At 37.5% G+C, this 16,905-nt stretch overlaps 1 protein-coding gene across 1 annotated transcript; it reads right to left on the bottom strand.

The window, feature by feature from the left end:
• Nucleotides 1–4,820: 4,820 nt before the first annotated feature.
• Nucleotides 4,821–15,749, bottom strand: LOC106064001 (GTP-binding protein REM 1-like). Its single transcript, XM_013222493.2, has 4 exons — nt 14,919–15,749; nt 10,961–11,055; nt 7,920–8,106; nt 4,821–7,759 (listed from the first exon to the last, which is right to left on the bottom strand). The coding sequence occupies exons 1-4, from the start codon at nt 15,481–15,483 to the stop codon at nt 7,470–7,472; spliced, it is 1,137 nt and encodes a 378-aa protein (XP_013077947.1). The 5' UTR covers nt 15,484–15,749; the 3' UTR covers nt 4,821–7,469.
• Between the last annotated feature and the right edge of the window lie 1,156 nt (nt 15,750–16,905).

Below are 16,905 nucleotides of genomic sequence, written 5' to 3'. Positions count from 1 at the left end.
TGTGCCTGGTCTCAATTGGGATGTGAAATGTCTTAGAGTTTACAGTTTAATATCAGTATCAAACAAATGCGTCAATTATAAATTAAATACATTTTGAGCTCATAAGTAACAGCAGTTTAATTTAGAACAAGTTCAACATTAAGACATAACCTTTGCACCATTAAGTTGTGAAATATATAGTTCTGTTATAATTAATATGTTACATGCTAGCAAATACATTTTTTTTTCATTCATTCATAAATGTCTTATTTTTTATATTAAATATTATAGTATTATATTATTATTACATGTAATCTTGCTATTCACGTGGAGTCAAAAATGATCTAGATTCTAGATGGTGTTATAGATGACCTTTGCTGCACAGAAAGCTTGACGTGAGGCAATAGGATTTATTACTTATATCTTGGTCTTATTCATTAAAAGAGTTTAAGTGTTTTTTTTTATGTTACTTATATACTGTACCAATTGGAATTAACACTTATATATCTATTACGTGCATAAGCTCATGTCATGATATCTAATGTCTAATGTCAAAATGATGGGGGCCCCTAAAAGATCAAGCCCACCGGGCCCCCAAATTCCTAGTTACGCCACTGATACTAACTATTGTTTGTTTGTTTTGGTGTTTGCTTGTGCGTTTGTTTTGTTATGCAACCCGCCACCAGGGTTAGGGACAAACAGGAATTTAGTCTGGGGCTCTAAGAGAAGGGGGCCCCAAAAGAATAGGGCCCCTTCACGTTTTTATGCATCTTTTATATGTATTTTGAATGTTTCTGGCGTAATGGTGAAAGGCAGAGGGTCCCACAAGTACCCAGTTGTCTGTGGCCCAAATATTTCTGTGCTCGGAATAAAGTGTCTTAATGAAATGATGTCGTTACCTGCTTGACGTGTCAGTGTTTAGACTTATGACTTTACAAACCCTTTTAATTAGAGCGTAAAAAGAATATCAAATAACACAAAAGCCTGCTCTGAACATTAGCCTGTGCATGCTTATATAAAGATCAAAAGATATGAACTGAAAATGTGATGCGAATTTGTCTTTATTCGTCTTCTAAATAGACATATATTTAAACCAAATCATCTTAGTTCTCTTTCTTTCTCTCTCTCTCTTTCACTCTCTCTGTCTTTCTTTCTTTTTTTCTCTCTTTCGGTCTTTCTTTCTTCCTGTATTAACCATCTCCAATTTTTGTTTACATTAGAAACTTTCATTGTAACCATTACATCTTAACTCTAACAACGAGGTGTTACGTCCTAACTCTAACAACGAGATGTTACGTCCTAACTCTAACAACGAGGTGGTATGTCCCAACTCTAACAACGAGGTGGAACGTCCCAACTCTAACAAAGAGGTGGTACGTTCTAACTCTAACAACGAGGTGGTACGTCCTAACTTTAACAACGTGGTGGTACGTCCCAACTCTAACAATGAGGTGATACGTCCTAACTCTAACAACGAGGTGGTATGTCCTAACTCTAACAACGAGGTGGAACGTCCTAACTCTAACAACGAGGTAGTATGTCCTAACTCTAACAACGAGGTGGAACGTCCTAACTCTAACAACGAGGTAGTATGTCCTAACTCTAACAACGAGGTTGAATGTCCAAACTTTAACAACGTGGTGGTAGGTCCTAACTCTAACAACGAGGTGTTACGTCCTAACTCTAACAACGAGGTGTTACGTCCTAACTCTAACAATGAGGTGTTACGTCCTAACTCTAACAATGAGGTGTTACGTTCTCACTCTAACAACGAGGTGTTACGTCCTAACTCTAACAACGAGGTGCTACGTCCTAACTGTAACAACGAGGTGCTACGTCCTAACTCTAACAACATTTGCTTCACATTGAAGAGAGAAAAAAAAAGAATTATTATGATTTAAAACTAAAAAAAATAATTTTTCTCTTCATGAAAAGTCTGTGGTCACTACCTAAAGCAGAATCTTAAATCAATAAAATTATAAATAAGCATCAGTTGAAGTGGTGACCTAGTCGATGTTCCAATCATTAATTTACGCTGTAAGACGTCTGAACCTTTATGACTTTCTCTCTCAGCGTAGTCACCATGGAGTCCGGCCTTTGTTCACAATGAGCAACAATCAATAATGACGTCAGACTTGCTAGAACACTTCAAAAGCATGGCCAGATTTATTCATCCTTTGAGTCAGAAAAGATTTGTCTTTTTTTCTGGTTTGAATAAACTCTCAACTCAATGTAAGCAGAGGTGGACTGGGCCTGTAGTGTAAGGCTTAATGTATTTATGAGAAATAAAAATGATGTCAGCGCTGTTCAGATTATCTTTCTGTTCATAGCACAGTCTAAATTAGCACTTGTATTTGTCATGTTATTGAAGTTTCTCCGTTTGTTTAGAAAGAAAGATAACCAAGCCCTCCTCATGACTGCAGTGGATGTCGGTGAGCAGGTTTTGAACTTGGTACCACCAGTGATGACAGTCCACGCTACTTGACGCTGTTACATTTGATAAACATGCTCTAGAAATCTGTGGCATTTTACGTCTCCAGAGGATATCACTTCCTTTTGCAACTTTTCATGTGACTAAAGAGGCCAATCCTTGATACACAGCTGCAGTCAAAGGTTGGGCATCTGTAATCACCAGACTCTGTAGCACTTTCACCCTTCTTTCTATTTCTGTTGTGTACGCCAACTGCAATCTAGGGCCCTTCCTTTATGCTTGAACTCCATCTGGAGCTATACAGTGCCTCATTTTCCAAACTGTTGGTGTAAATTTGTAAGAGCTTCTTGTCGCGTTTTCATGTATCAATATACCTTAGAAGTGGGCGACCAGCGGCTCTCCTGCCTTCTATTAGATCACCTTACAAATGTCTTGTGGAAGTCTAACTTATGACTTACTGCGAAAATGTCCTAGCCATCAACGGCGTCTACTGTTGATAACAGCGCTAATACCTGGCATCGTTCTCTTGGAAGAAATTACTCATTTAGTTATTTTATCTTGCCACCTTTTTAAAAAATCCGCTTTAAGCATACGAGGTGGAAGATATTCAGCTTTTTTTTTTCTTGCCAATAGTAGGTTTTAACCATGTTTCAGTACCGTATAGCAGACTACTCATCACACATGTACGGTAGACTAGGGCTTTGGTATTGATAGTCGGCAAGGTATTGTCCTACACTCTTTTCTGACGCCCTGACATGGTTGGGTATTCTGTTGATGATGTCTTTATCCAGTAGCACATCTTTGGAGATGTTGAAGCCATAGTAACAAAAATTTTCAGTGTTTAGCAATAAATAGTCAAGGTGAGGTTAAATACTTGTGTTTTGAACAAGTACTTTTGTTTGCCTTGACTACTAGGTAAGCCGATTTCTGCCATGTGCAGATATAAGTCTGTCAACCAGGGTCTGAAGCTGAGTACCACAGTCAGCAACAAAAGATGCATCCTCATCATTATTACTTCTTCTGTTACTTTGAATTAAAATAAAAAGAATCGATCATTGCAAAATGACCACGTCGCTATGTCATCAAGGTTACATCAACGCAAATTGACCACATCCCTATGTCATCAAGTGCACAGCAACACGAGCTGACCACATCAACGTGTAATCAAGCAACTGCAAGCTGACCACATCACCGTATCATCAAGGGCACAGCAACACAAAATTGACAACATCACCGTGTCATCAAGAGCTCAGCAACACACCAGGTATACGGAACAGCTTCCTTACTTAACCAGTGTGTTCCAAAAGAGATAAAAAAAAATTCAATATATTTACAGCATTAACAAATTCAGTCATTTTGAAAAGTTTCACGCCCGTTTTTCAACACTGGCAACTGGCCAGTTTCGTAGCAAGGTTGAGTCTGCTACCCATGTAATGATTTATGCCATTGTTGTGTAGTTTACCCATGTAATGCATTTATGCCAGTGGTGTGTCTGCTACCCATGTAATGTATTTATGTCAATGGTGTGACTGCTACCCATGAAATGTATTTATGCCAATGGTGTTTCTGCTACCCATGTAATGTATTTATGTCAATGGTGTGTCTGCTACCCATGTAATGTATTTATGTCAATGGTGTGACTGCTACCCATGAAATGTATTTATGTCAATGGTGTGACTGCTACCCATGAAATGTATTTATGTCAATGGTGTGACTGCTACCCATGTAATGTATTTATGTCAATGGTGTGTCTGCTACCCATATAATGTATTTATGCCAATGGTGTGACTGCTACCCATGAAATGTATTTATGTCAATGGTGTGACTGCTACCCATGAAATGTATTTATGTCAATCGTGTGACTGCTACCCATGAAATGTATTTATGTCAATCGTGTGACTGCTACCCATGAAATATATTTATGTCAATGGTGTGACTGCTACCCATGAAATGTATTTATGTCAATGGTGTGACTGCTACCCATGAAATGTATTTATGTCAATGGTGTGTCTGCTACCCATGTAATGTATTTATGTCAATGGTCTGTCTGCTACCCATATAATGTATTTATGCCAATGGTGTGACTGCTACCCATGAAATGTATTTATGTCAATGGTATGACTGCTACCCATGAAATGTATTTATGTCAATCGTGTGACTGCTACCCATGAAATGTATTTATGTCAATGGTGTGACTGCTACCCATGAAATGTATTTATGCCAATGGTGTGTCTGCTACCCATGAAATGTATTTATGCCATTGGTGTGTCTGCTACCCATGAAATGTATTTATGCCAATAGTGTGTCTGCTACCCATGTATTGTAGTTATGTTGCCTACTATTGTAATGTAGTTATTCACAATAACACAGAAATGGACCAGAAAAAAATAACTCAAGCCTTTTACGTTTTTTTATCTCAGATTTATTTTATTCTCAATAGGTTTATACTTCATTGTGATAACCTTTGTACATATATTATTTGAAAAACTCTAAAACAAAATGTTATTTTATTTTTACAAACAAATGGAATGCGCCGGCAATAAATGACGTCATCATAAGAGCGTACTACAACTTTCACAGTATGAACCAAGGGGGAAATGACGTCTCTCTATTGGGATCTACAAAGCGTATGAAACATATAAAAATAACGCAACCAGCCATTCCAAATTTCAATATGACAAAAGCCGTTCAACAAAATAACCCATAAAAAATCACCAAACGCCAACTTCTGATCAAGAAATTAGCCGTGCGCTTTTTATCTGAGCGGTTCTAATGTTGTACGCCTATTGGCACGTAGATTTTGTCCCTGGCTTATTATTAATGTATTCATTAAATGCGTTTGTACTTAACGATTGTAATTTAAGGTTTTGATCTGCCACCATTCAACTCGAAAGGTAAGCGTATCTCTCCTTCATATGCACACAAAATAATTCATGTAAATTTGTAAAAAATTAAAACCCTAATTTCAATTCAAAGGTTTTGACTTTTTGTATGGGGGTGAATAAGATGGGGAGGGGGGGTCATTGGGTTGAATGATAAGCCTGATGCTACAATACAAAATATCACTTGGCTGAACCGGAAGTGGAATGGCAAGTGTACTTCCCGCATGACAACAGGATGCTGACATCTCTCTGTTCACGCGAGGGGTACGCTGGGATGAAATGTGTGGAATGAAAGCTTATTTTTAGTGTGGACAATTGGTTCAATGATGAGGTTATTAGACAAAGATACAAGTAATACTAGCTGACTACATGTCTAACTACAAACTAAAAAATACAATGTATCTAGAAACTGAAATACAATGGACAGGGAAAGGACAAAAATATTCTCTACACCAGTTGTTTGGACTAAATGAAGTCATGAGTTACCAAATCCTGAGAAGAGATATTTTGATTCTACTCTGAATGTGCTACTAGGAAAAAAAATAAGTTCTAATCTACATTTTATGAAAAACAAATCATTGAAATATTTACAATTATTTACAGTTAGATTATTAAACAATCAAAAGCCACTGTAAATATTTACAAACGTTGCAAAAAAAAAATGACATCGATACAAGAAAAAAAATGTTTAAACGAATTTATGCAAATTACAACAACTAGCAATGCTGGCCCTTTCTTCAGATGAGTTGAAAATCTCAACTCACATTTTTACATGTATATATTTGTGTATAAATTAGATGCACAGAATATACACATTGCACCATTCCATTGACTTTCTCTTTTCTTAACTCGACTGCATGTCTACACAAAACTGTGTTTCCACGTGACAGAAATCGATTTAGTAGGACCATTGCCATAAACAATGTAATCAATACGATATACAGCTCCGTCAAAATGTACATATCATAACATTGACAACAAAGGCATCACAAAATAAAAATAACATATTGTTCTCAAAATCACACCTCTATTTTGGCTTATCAGAATCACTTGAACAGATAAATGTGCAGCCAAAAAGATTCTCTTTGTGTGATCATATTTTGTCCACACTTGGACAAAGAAAAAAGTTGAATAACAATTAAATATCAGTTGTCTTTGTTTCAACAACAGCAATAGGAACATGTTTTGTTAGGGGAAAATAACAACGCTAACAACCGTGCATGTTAGTCAAGCAGAATAAATTAAAGGAATCAACACAATAATAATTACAACATTCTCATTGTCACTGTGTTTGTTTTGTTGAGGTTTGACATTTGACCCCTTTGACAGGAAAACACGCACACACGCATGAAAAAAATTGCATTGTCAATGCACCAAATTATCTAGGTCCAGATCTGTGTTCAATATCTAAAAACTCAATCTTAAAATTCAAAAATTAAATTAAGGTACGTATCATACATTCCATAGAGGTCTAGTCTATACATCAATGTTGTGATCTGGCATAAATTATTGACTCCAAATAGACCTAGTCTATGTATAGTTGTCGAAATCTTTGCACAGATTATACGCTCTATGGAGGCCAATCTATATACACAGGAGTTGGTACTGCAGCTCTCTGCCCACTATTTTTCTATTTTTATAGACGTAGGATGAAACGAAAATCAAAATAGAAAACTGGCTTTGGCTTTAGCAACGAAAGAAAGTAGCCAAAGTTTGTTTGGGGGGAGAGTCACTGCATTCTTTGTACTGCTTTTAACATGACTTCCATTCTTCTTAATTGACGAACGAAACATCAAGAAGAATTGGTTCAATCAAAGTCAATCTTCATTCCATATTGGTTTGAAGATGAAGAAAGCTATCATAAAACAGCTACATCATCATCAATTACATTCACAAATAAATCAACAAATAAAAAAGAAAAAAGCAACATTTACTTTCTAAAATAACTTGATCACAAAAAAAAAAATACAATATTGAAATAAAAGGAATATAAAAACAAGCAAATACTATACTTATATTGAACAAGTTATTGCATCTTAAGGTTTCAAAAGTTGAAATTAACAAATATAAATAAACAGACTTGCTTTTCTTTCATTTTTGTTGGCGCCTAATTTGTAGTGCAAACACAATAACATGTTCAAGATGGTATAACAGGGGTTGAAACAAGCCAATAATCTCTAAACCAGCTGTGGTATTGGTGTGACATCACGTCGCCTGCTGTCTCGTCTGCATGCTGATTTTAAAAAGTTACTGATAGCGGACAGCGCCCGCTTGGGAGAACGAGGCCGCCTTTCCATGGACATGGATTTATGCTGGAAGTTCTTTTTCTGCTCCGAGTCTTGAAGTGGAGTTAGCTGCTTCTTGATGCTACACAGGATGCCCACTAGCAGTTCGTCCGTATTAACACTCAGAGCAGTAGATGTCTCTAGGAAGTTGCATTCATTGTTTACTGCAAATTTGCGAGCCTCTGAAATAAAGAGTCAGAAAAAGTTAATATAGGAATCCGATTGTCCTCGTCTATTGGTTTAATTTGAGCCTTATATTATATTATATATATATATATATATATATATTATCCGAGAATGTAAGGGATAGAGAAGTTTCTAGAGGGAATAAATAGATCGTACCTATGGCTGGGACAAGCCTTTGTCTGGCGAGGTCACATTTGTTGGCTACCAGGAAGATGGTCCTGTCAGTGCCCAGGTCTTGTCTCAGGTAATTGAGCAGTGTGGCTGCATGTGTGAAGGACTTGGGTTCAGTAACAGCATACATAAGTATATAGGCATCAGCCTTGTAGCATTCCAGATCATCAAGCTGTAAGGGGGAAAAAAAGACCTTGATTGAACCAAAGTTGACAGATCGATCTATCACATAATAAATATTGAATTCTAATCAAGAAGAAATCTGCCTTCAATAATGACGTCATTCTGGCCCATGATGTTATTCCCATTTAACGATTGGCTGTGCACCTAATCCTGTGTCGTATGCACAGAAAAAAGCTTCATAGAATTATTTATTTGTTTGCAATTGTCGTCCAAGCGTGGGTAATCAAATTGGACGTTTTGTCATTGCAACGAAACTATCGGGGAAAAAAATCAGATTTGAGTCCGGAACTATCACGTTTGGAATATTGATCTTGGGGAGATCATTGAGAATCAATACTCTCCAGGGGGCGCCTCCCGCAAAGAATCGTTAAACTGGAGAAAAGAAAAGAATCACTAGAAAAAAAAAGGCTTGATGGAAGTCTCAGGCTGAAACGTTTTTTAATAATTTTTTTTTTTTTAAATCTTTAAAGTCAACTTAATGCTAATGGATGTTTAGAGATTGACCATCATAAGATCCTGCTTATTGTAACCATAGCAACAGAGTTGCAGGTAATGCCCGTATGTGTTTGTAAGCGCGCATGAGTGTAAGTGGTATTTGTGAGTTAATGGACGCGCAATATCACGTGGTTTCAAGAGTTGTTTTGTAAACATATTCATTTAAAAAGTCTTACCATTGTAGGCTATACATTTTATTTTTTTAAGTTTTATGTTTTCGGAACAGCGCTCTAGAGGTCAACTGAAGAACTTTGTGACATTAGAACCCAAGACGGAAGCGGCCGATCAATACACGTATTATAATTTATCATACTATTTATTTAATAAGAATACAATCTGCCTGGTGACGTGGCTGCATGGTTGTATGGTATGCACTCTGGACTGTCGTCTCGATTCTCCCTGGTTCGAACCCTGCCATTATTTGGGAGGTTTGGGCTAGGATGTAATAATCTTTCATTCTGAAGGAACATCCGAAACTTGTAAAACGAGTCAAAACAAAACTACTGCAAACACGAGTGTCTTTTTATTGTGTGTGTGTACTTCTTTCATCCTTCAACTCAACTGCTGGAAAAATGAGGATCTTATGTTCAATTTCGTTCGAAAATCTTCGCACGCATGTTGACTAATTCAAAAATGTTCATAATAAAAGGCTGACTTTGAAACAAAGTCAGTTTCTCCGCTCTCCCCAGTTCCCATTTCTTGTACTCATCAACCTCTGTCTCACTTCTACTTTAACAAGGTCAAGGCCTCGGTGTGGGCCGTAGAAAAAAAAACAACAAATGTCCAGAAACTAGGTGACACATTTTTATTGTCAGAAATATCCTGATATCTGACAAATGTGGGTCTTCGTAATGACATCAACTATTTTGTTTCTCTTGCAGACGGCATGTCAGAACCGCCCAAACTTAGCCATGGCCGACTTTTCGTTTCTCTTGTTTTTTTTTTGTTTTTGTTTTGTTTTGCACCGACTCTGTGGCAACTGATCAAAGTCGCCGCATATCTTGACTTAGTTTCTAGACGATTGCATCATGGGAATAACTTCTATTTGTTTACAACCTTGGATCTATGCAAAGCTTCCAATTGTTTGAAACACAAAATAAACAGGTCAGTATGTTTGAATGTTTGGGCGGAAGTGACGCCAATGATATAATAATGACTTGTAGGATGAAAAAAAAAGTTTATCTTCATAAGTTGTTAATTTCTTTATTATAATTAATCGACCCCCTCTACCGCTGCCCCGAAACCCTTCCCTTTTACACTTAAATACAAACTAAAAGAATTGCAACTCTTGTATACTGTATATCAAATGAGTATGTTAGTCAATAGAAGGATGAAGGTGTTGCTCGTGATTAACGCTAACAGTACAGCGGGGACAGAGAGCTATAATTCTCAGTAGGGGGGCGGACTATTTCAAGTTACTAATCATGATGGAACCGGTAATCTCCAGTAATCTCTGGCTGTGCCCATCGCGATATCCAGTTGTTATTTTGGTAGTCAGGCTGTTGAATTTGGTCGTCTGATAATGATAGTGCAAGCTTAAAGTAATCAGTGATGCCAGATTTAGAAAAGTACTATTTGAAACCAAATATAGATACACCTTTTTAAAGTTCCTACACAATGTGTTAATAGTACACTGTCTAAAAGAGATTAATATATATATCTATATGTGTATGTGTGTTTGTGTTCATATATTATATAACTATTTCAGATTGATTAGAGCTTACTAAATACGCTATTTAATGTATGTGTACTGCATACAATTACCTCCAGTAATTATCATTGACCCAGTTGTTAATTAGCACAATTTCTATGTCTTACATTAATCGTAAATGATCCTAAACTAGAGATTATTTTGGTTACTGTAAAATATTTCTGCTCTGCAGAATTTTAAAGTCATTCTCACTCAAGCAAATTGGAGAAAAACTAAAAAGCAAAGTTATCAAGTCAAATGAGAAAGCTACAAACGTCTTGACAAATGTCCAAACATTGTTTGTTTTATCTCAGCGAATTTTCTTTTTTAGTGTCAGACGTTTCTGAGGACATTATGATTATTAAGTTCGAGCCTAAATCTCCTGCAAGACGGGAGGTTTGCGGTTGGCCAGGATTTCGTTTGAGGACTAAAATAGAAAGTTCGAAGCGGACACGACCAGGCTGCCAGTGTTAAACGGATAAAGCTAGTAACTTAATCTAAATAGTTGATACAAAAGAGAGTCTAATAATACCTTTTGTAATCTTCATTTAGGAATAGTACGACATTTTACTGGGCAACGAAGACCCATCTGTCACCTACATACTTGTCCACATATGACACTTAACTATAAACGGTTGATAGATAAAACGATACTTACATCCGAGCTACTGATGAATTCCATTGTGGACTCCTGACCATCTAACTGAACGGAGACAATAGCCCCAGTCTCTGTAAATCTTGGCTCCTCATCATCTGAAAACAATATTTTTAAAATTGTAAAGATACTGCAGCACGCATGTAATAGAGTTTGATTCTAAAAGAAAGACTAATCTATGAACTGTTTTATAAACTGTTAACAAATTATAGGTAAGGCCAACTATTTGCCCCATACAGGAACAATTCAAATTCATATCGGATCATTCTAGAACTTTAAAACATTATTCCTTTAAATACACACTTCTAACGATGACAAACTGGTCTAAAGGTTCAGTTAAAGTGCTGTGCTCTGTGACGTATTTTAAAGTCGATAAAAACTTCCATGTTAATACCCGATTTAAAAAAAAAATATTGTTGTACTTAAGTTCGCTCTAGAAGCTGTTAGCATGTTTCGCAAGAAATCTCCTCATGAAGTCCTTGCGCTCTTCTTAACGATAATGGAACATTCAAATTCATCCTCGTGTGAACAATGGACTTTGTTTTGGAGAGAGGTTGTTTTTTTTTAGTCGAAACTGCGGGAAAAAAAAACACGAAAAAAAAAGAAAAAAAGAAACGAAAGAAAGTTGTAAAATTGGCTGCCTCAAGAGTGGCATGACGTCATTGACATTATCAATACAGCTTCTTCCGGAAAGTTAGCAGGCGATAATGGTGGCATTTGAAAAAAAGTTGTGTTTATACCCAGCTGTGAAGTAAAACATGCACAATAAGATTCTCGCGTATGCTTATAAATGTGCACTCTTGGAAGACTGCGAGGACTCAAAGCAATTCCCATTGAAAACAAATGAATTCACAAAAGAGTTATGGGTCTTGAAAAAAAATGTCCGCTGTAAGGAAGAAACGGACGACGAGAAGAGAGATAAAAAAAAAAAAGAAAATAAAACGAAGGCAAATAAAAGGGATTAATGTGAGCTTGAAGTGATATCTAGGCAAGTGAGAGAGTGAAATGACCGGGAACTATCATCATTACATTTCATCGATGTACTCAGCCATAGCACTCAACGACTTAATGATAACATTTCATTGACTGCTGGACTTGCCGCCTCCCAAGCTTAACTATTGATTTCTTTCCACGTGACCGATTTCACTTGAAATTAAAAAAAATGTGTTTTTTTTTTTTACAGAATGAAAATTGAAAAACAAAACTGTCCTAAAACATTCTAAGTTGATGAGAAGCAGTTTCACCCAGTTTGACCGCCCCACCCCCTTTCCCCTTTAGTCGTTGTACGATGTTAGCGACGATGACTGTATTCGTGTTTATTTAACAGGAGTTTAAAGAGATGGGGAATCAGATCGTTAAAAAGCTGTGCTCAAAGTGGTGGATTCATTCTAGAGAAGGTGCCGGGAAAAAATATTTCCTACTTTTAAAAAACAATGTAGTACGGCTTGTAATCTCCAGGATGCAGGGCTTTGAAATAATTCTAGCCTCGTTGTAGATTTGACGTTAATGGTTTTAATTTTAAAGCATTTGTAGTTTTTTTTTCAACTTTGAACTTTCGATCCATAATCGATTTCACGTTTGTCTTTCTTTTTTCTTTTGTTTGCTCCATTGCGTAACTTTGTTTCAACATTTCGGCACGTTCTTTAAGTAGCATGCAACCGTCTCCCTGGAGACCTGTTGACTGGACTCACTTTGACACTTCGACCACTGCTTGGCCGCCACATACATCATTAAGCTTTGTCTTCCCCAGCATGCTCCACGTTTTCTTTTGTGAGTGGCAAAGGTTAAAGGTATTAACCCAGAAAACCGGAAGTGGAGAGATATTTTTCAGTGGCAAGGACTTGAGCTCCCTGCTCTGAATACCAAAAACATTTCGCAATACTTGATTGATTTGTTTTTTGCTGGGTCGAACAATTGATTCCCTGATCGAGCTCATGGAAGAACATCCGCTGATATTGTAGTACAAGGGACAATAGCCGGGACAACACCGTCATAATAAGAAAAATGGTTTCGTTGGTTTGTTTGCTTTTTTTTTTGTTTTCCAAACTTTTATTTGTTTAGCTTACAATATTTTGTTTTGTTTCCTCTCCATGCGAATGGAAAACAACTTTTTAAAATGTTTATTATAAGCAATGCTTCGACAATACGATGAAATCGAGGAAGTCAAGCTTAGGTTTTAAATGAAACAAATTATATATTTTTGCAATGTTAGGATAGTTTTGTAGACTTCATCTCTTCTTTGGTTCCTCAAATGACCATTTAGAATAATTGCAATGACCACTAAGACTTTTATGTCTATTGCAGTTTTCTAATTTTGGGACTGTAATATTATAGACTAGTTATATTTTGTATTTGTGTATAGGTCAGGTTAAAATATTTGAATACAAATGTATAGTTTCTGTTTTCTTGACGAGCCTGATTCCCCCCCCCCCACACACACACTGTCAAGTGATAGCTGAAAAAGAAATCAATCCTACAGCAGCAGTTGTCTCCCTTCCATAGCGTGTCAACAGAGACAACGCTACCCATTGACGCAGAGGAGGGTAATAGAGAGAATTTATCTTCCACACAGGAGATCGTAGATGTCACAATCTTCAACATGGAGTCAGTGGGGAGGATAACCTTCGATCGTTGAAGGGAGCTAATAACTCCTAAGACTGTCTTCGAGAGAGAAAATTAGGCGGGAAATAAATCTTGTCGGTATAATTGATTGAAAAAAAAAAGTGTATATCTAGACTAGAGAGAAAGGAATCACGAACTAACAGTTATAGGGTGTGCAAATTGAAGCTTTGATGTCTGGGTCAGAGGTCGGTGATTGGATACAGAGGAAGTCGGTTTACAAAGAGATTGAAAGAGGCCATTTTGATTGGTCTGGATTGAAAGCTGGGGGTTATGGGATATAATGTTTGTTTTATACTGATAAAAACTGATTATACGTCGGCTATATTAATTTGCATGAAAATAAAAAGTTGAAAGATTTTCGAATATTATAGAATCTAAATCAAGCAGCAAACGAACCATTCGACACAAAATGTATTATATTCAGACATACAATGTTATATTGCATTATTATACTCCTATGGATGGTTTGCTCACCAATTTTCATTTAATGTTCAATGCTACGTCACTTAGAGTGTTGAAAGAGTTAGTATAAAATAACGTGTCTCAACATTCACATGTACATCTATTCTGAAACGGGCACATTTCTAAGGTTTTAGTTTTTTGTTTTTTTTAAGGAGAGAAAATCTAAATATTGAGGATCTTTTTCTATGCGTTGGTAAAATGAAGACTACTTTGAAACTAATTTTGTTGATAAAGATGAAATATTTGATTTTGATTTTGATTTTTGGCACATTAGCACAATTCAGGCCATGTTCTGCCCATAATCCCTCAGGGGTTTCTTCCTCTATATAGGTCAAATGCTAAGAGTTAGACAACTGAGGTTTTAAAAAGTAAGGTCCACTCACAACTCAAATTGTCAACATTGAAGTAGTCAAATGAAAATCTGTTGTGTATTAAGAATATAACACTTATTTGTTGTTCTTTTTGGGCCAACGTCGAAATGTGCATAGAGGGCCTATAGTCTAATAGATTTCCCGCATGTTACACATTAAAGGCAAAAGATTTTAACTTTAAATCACTTCAACAACATGAAAGATATTTCAAGATATGTTTAAATAAGCAAAATTTTAAAAAAATCTTTAAAAAAAACAACTTATGGAACGGAAAGAACCACATAATTATTCTTGATAATGTTATATTTATCTTTGTTTTTCTATATAATACAAAATTAATTGATTATCACTTATTAATTATCTCATAGGTTATTTTTTTAAATTGATTCGTTAACAATTGTTTCGGCTTGATCCGAGACTGGAAAGTGGGAGAACTAACGTGTACTAAATTTGTACCAGACAGACAGACAGAGTGAGAAGATATAAACTTTGTAATAAAGACTCACCACTAGAGGGATCGCATCTTGTAAGCTGCTGGATCAAGGAAGTCTTGCCCACACCTGGAGCTCCCAACACCAAGGTTCTGAAATAAGACGGCATGCTAAAGGAACTCTGGTATTTTTCAGACTCGTCCGAAGAGTCCAGGCTGTTCTCCCTTTGCTGCTCGATGGAGAAACTTCTGCTGTAGAAATCCCCGCTGCCGTGTGATGTGTTGAGACTACCTGAAGACAAGAGGCTGTTGGAGCTGAGGGACTTGGAGAAGCTGCCAGAGTCTATGATGCCTTTGGATGTGGTCTTGAAGGACCTGACCATGCAAAGGTGGCACTTCTGTTTGGATAGGGAGTCGCTCAAGCGGCTGTTGGTATCGGAGCAATCCGGGAGGCTAACGCTGTTGGAGCGCGCCATGTTGTGCGCTCTCTTCTTGTCCCTTCTAGCGCTTCCGCCTCGTTTGTTCTTCCAAGAATTGCACCGAGAAGCCGGGGCCGAGGAGAAGAACCTGTCGGGGATGGCAGAGTCATCTTTGGAGCCATGCATCTGAGCCATGTCAACGGGGTAGGAAATATCTCGCATTTGTTCACAAAAATCCGACACTCGCTATTACAAGGAGTTTCTTTGAAACTCGAGGTTCGAACCAAGATCTAAAAATATCTTGCTTTAAACGCAATAGATTTCTAATTTCCTTCGATCTACAATGTTTTGGCTAATATAAATATTGAAAGCTACAATCACCACAATACTAAAACAAAGACGCTGCTAAACCTGGCTGTCTAAGCATCACAAGAAACACTGGGTTACAATCTCGACGGTTTGTTGTGTATTGATTCCACTTGTGGGAACCTCCTGGCTTTTATAGCTCAGCCACAAGCTCCATCGACAATGACGTAGTACCCATTCTATCCGGTTAGCCTGTCGATGATTGGCTGACCCTGATGTTTATTTTTAGAATGATGTCAATACAGTTTCTCGGTGCAGCCCGAATTTTTTTCCTTCTCTTGTGTGATCCCATGAGGCACTTTGGTGATGCAAAGAAAGGTGAGGTGTAATGGGGAGTGGAGAGAGAAGGGAGGGGGGAGGAAGCAGCCAGTTTGATGTGCGCGGGGAGGGGAGTGACATAATTAAAAAACATTGACCAATCAAACGGCGGCTTAGCTATGACGTAATAAAAGACTTTTAAAAACTGTATTTCGTTGTAAATTGGCTTGGACTTCAAAATGAACTAGGGTGGTAGTCACAAGTCACATAGACACTAGTCACTGATGACCATGCCAATGTTATGTATATGTGTGAAAAGAGAGTGAGGGAGAAAGAGAGAACAATGGAAGTGAAGGAGTGAGTAATGCATCATAATTCAACTGTAAATGACTGAGATCATGGAACAAAAAAAAAAGGTTTGGGTAGCTGGATATCTGACTTAAATTTCTGTGTTTAATCACACAGTGAGAGAGATCAGCAAAAAATGTTCGCCCTCACTCACCTGGTGATAACCTCCTTGGTACTGCACCCAACCACCGCCACCAAGACTAATCACTCATATTACTTTTGACAATGCCCTTAAGACGACGAGTGTGGGTGCCAGATCGAACTGACTTACCCTATTGGAGTAACTAAGTGGAGTTTCCGGTCGCAGCTAGAAGAGTAAGCCCCCTATCCCAGCCGCCGCCCCCCCCCCCAACTCAGCACGTGACACTAGTTTAGCCTGACATCAGGTAACCTTGGCGCCCCCAGACTTCCCGCCACCGCTCAACATTAGGGAAAAGTAAACACCGCAAAACCCCCCTGTCATTGTCTCCTTCATCTGACGTCATGATCAGGCCTCGAGTGTTTTATCAAAGCAGTAAGTTAGGGAGCAGGTATTATCTGAGATGTACTCACCAACTCAAGCACGTGATAGACCAGGTATAGCAAAGTGAGGCCGTAGAACTGATTACACAGGCCAGACACATTTGTAAGGTCTTTTGGTTTCTTAAACTGCAAGATAATGTAAGTGAGCTG

This window comes from Biomphalaria glabrata, chromosome 5 (assembly GCF_947242115.1).
Source record: "Biomphalaria glabrata chromosome 5, xgBioGlab47.1, whole genome shotgun sequence".
NCBI lineage: Eukaryota > Metazoa > Mollusca > Gastropoda > Planorbidae > Biomphalaria > Biomphalaria glabrata.
This window is presented reverse-complemented; position numbering and strand designations above follow the sequence as displayed.

What these genes read in the sequence shown, in the direction of transcription:
- LOC106064001 (XM_013222493.2), bottom strand. Translation starts at nt 15,483, where the DNA reads ATGCGAGATATTTCCTACCCCGTTGACATGGCTCAGATGCATGGCTCC. An exon ending in AATTCATCAGTAGCTCGGAT is followed by an intron (nt 8,107 to 10,960) that starts GTAAGTATCGTT and finishes TCCCCCTTACAG; the next exon opens with CTTGATGATCTGGAATGCTA. An exon ending in AAGGCTTGTCCCAGCCATAG is followed by an intron (nt 7,760 to 7,919) that starts GTACGATCTATT and finishes TCTTTATTTCAG; the next exon opens with AGGCTCGCAAATTTGCAGTA.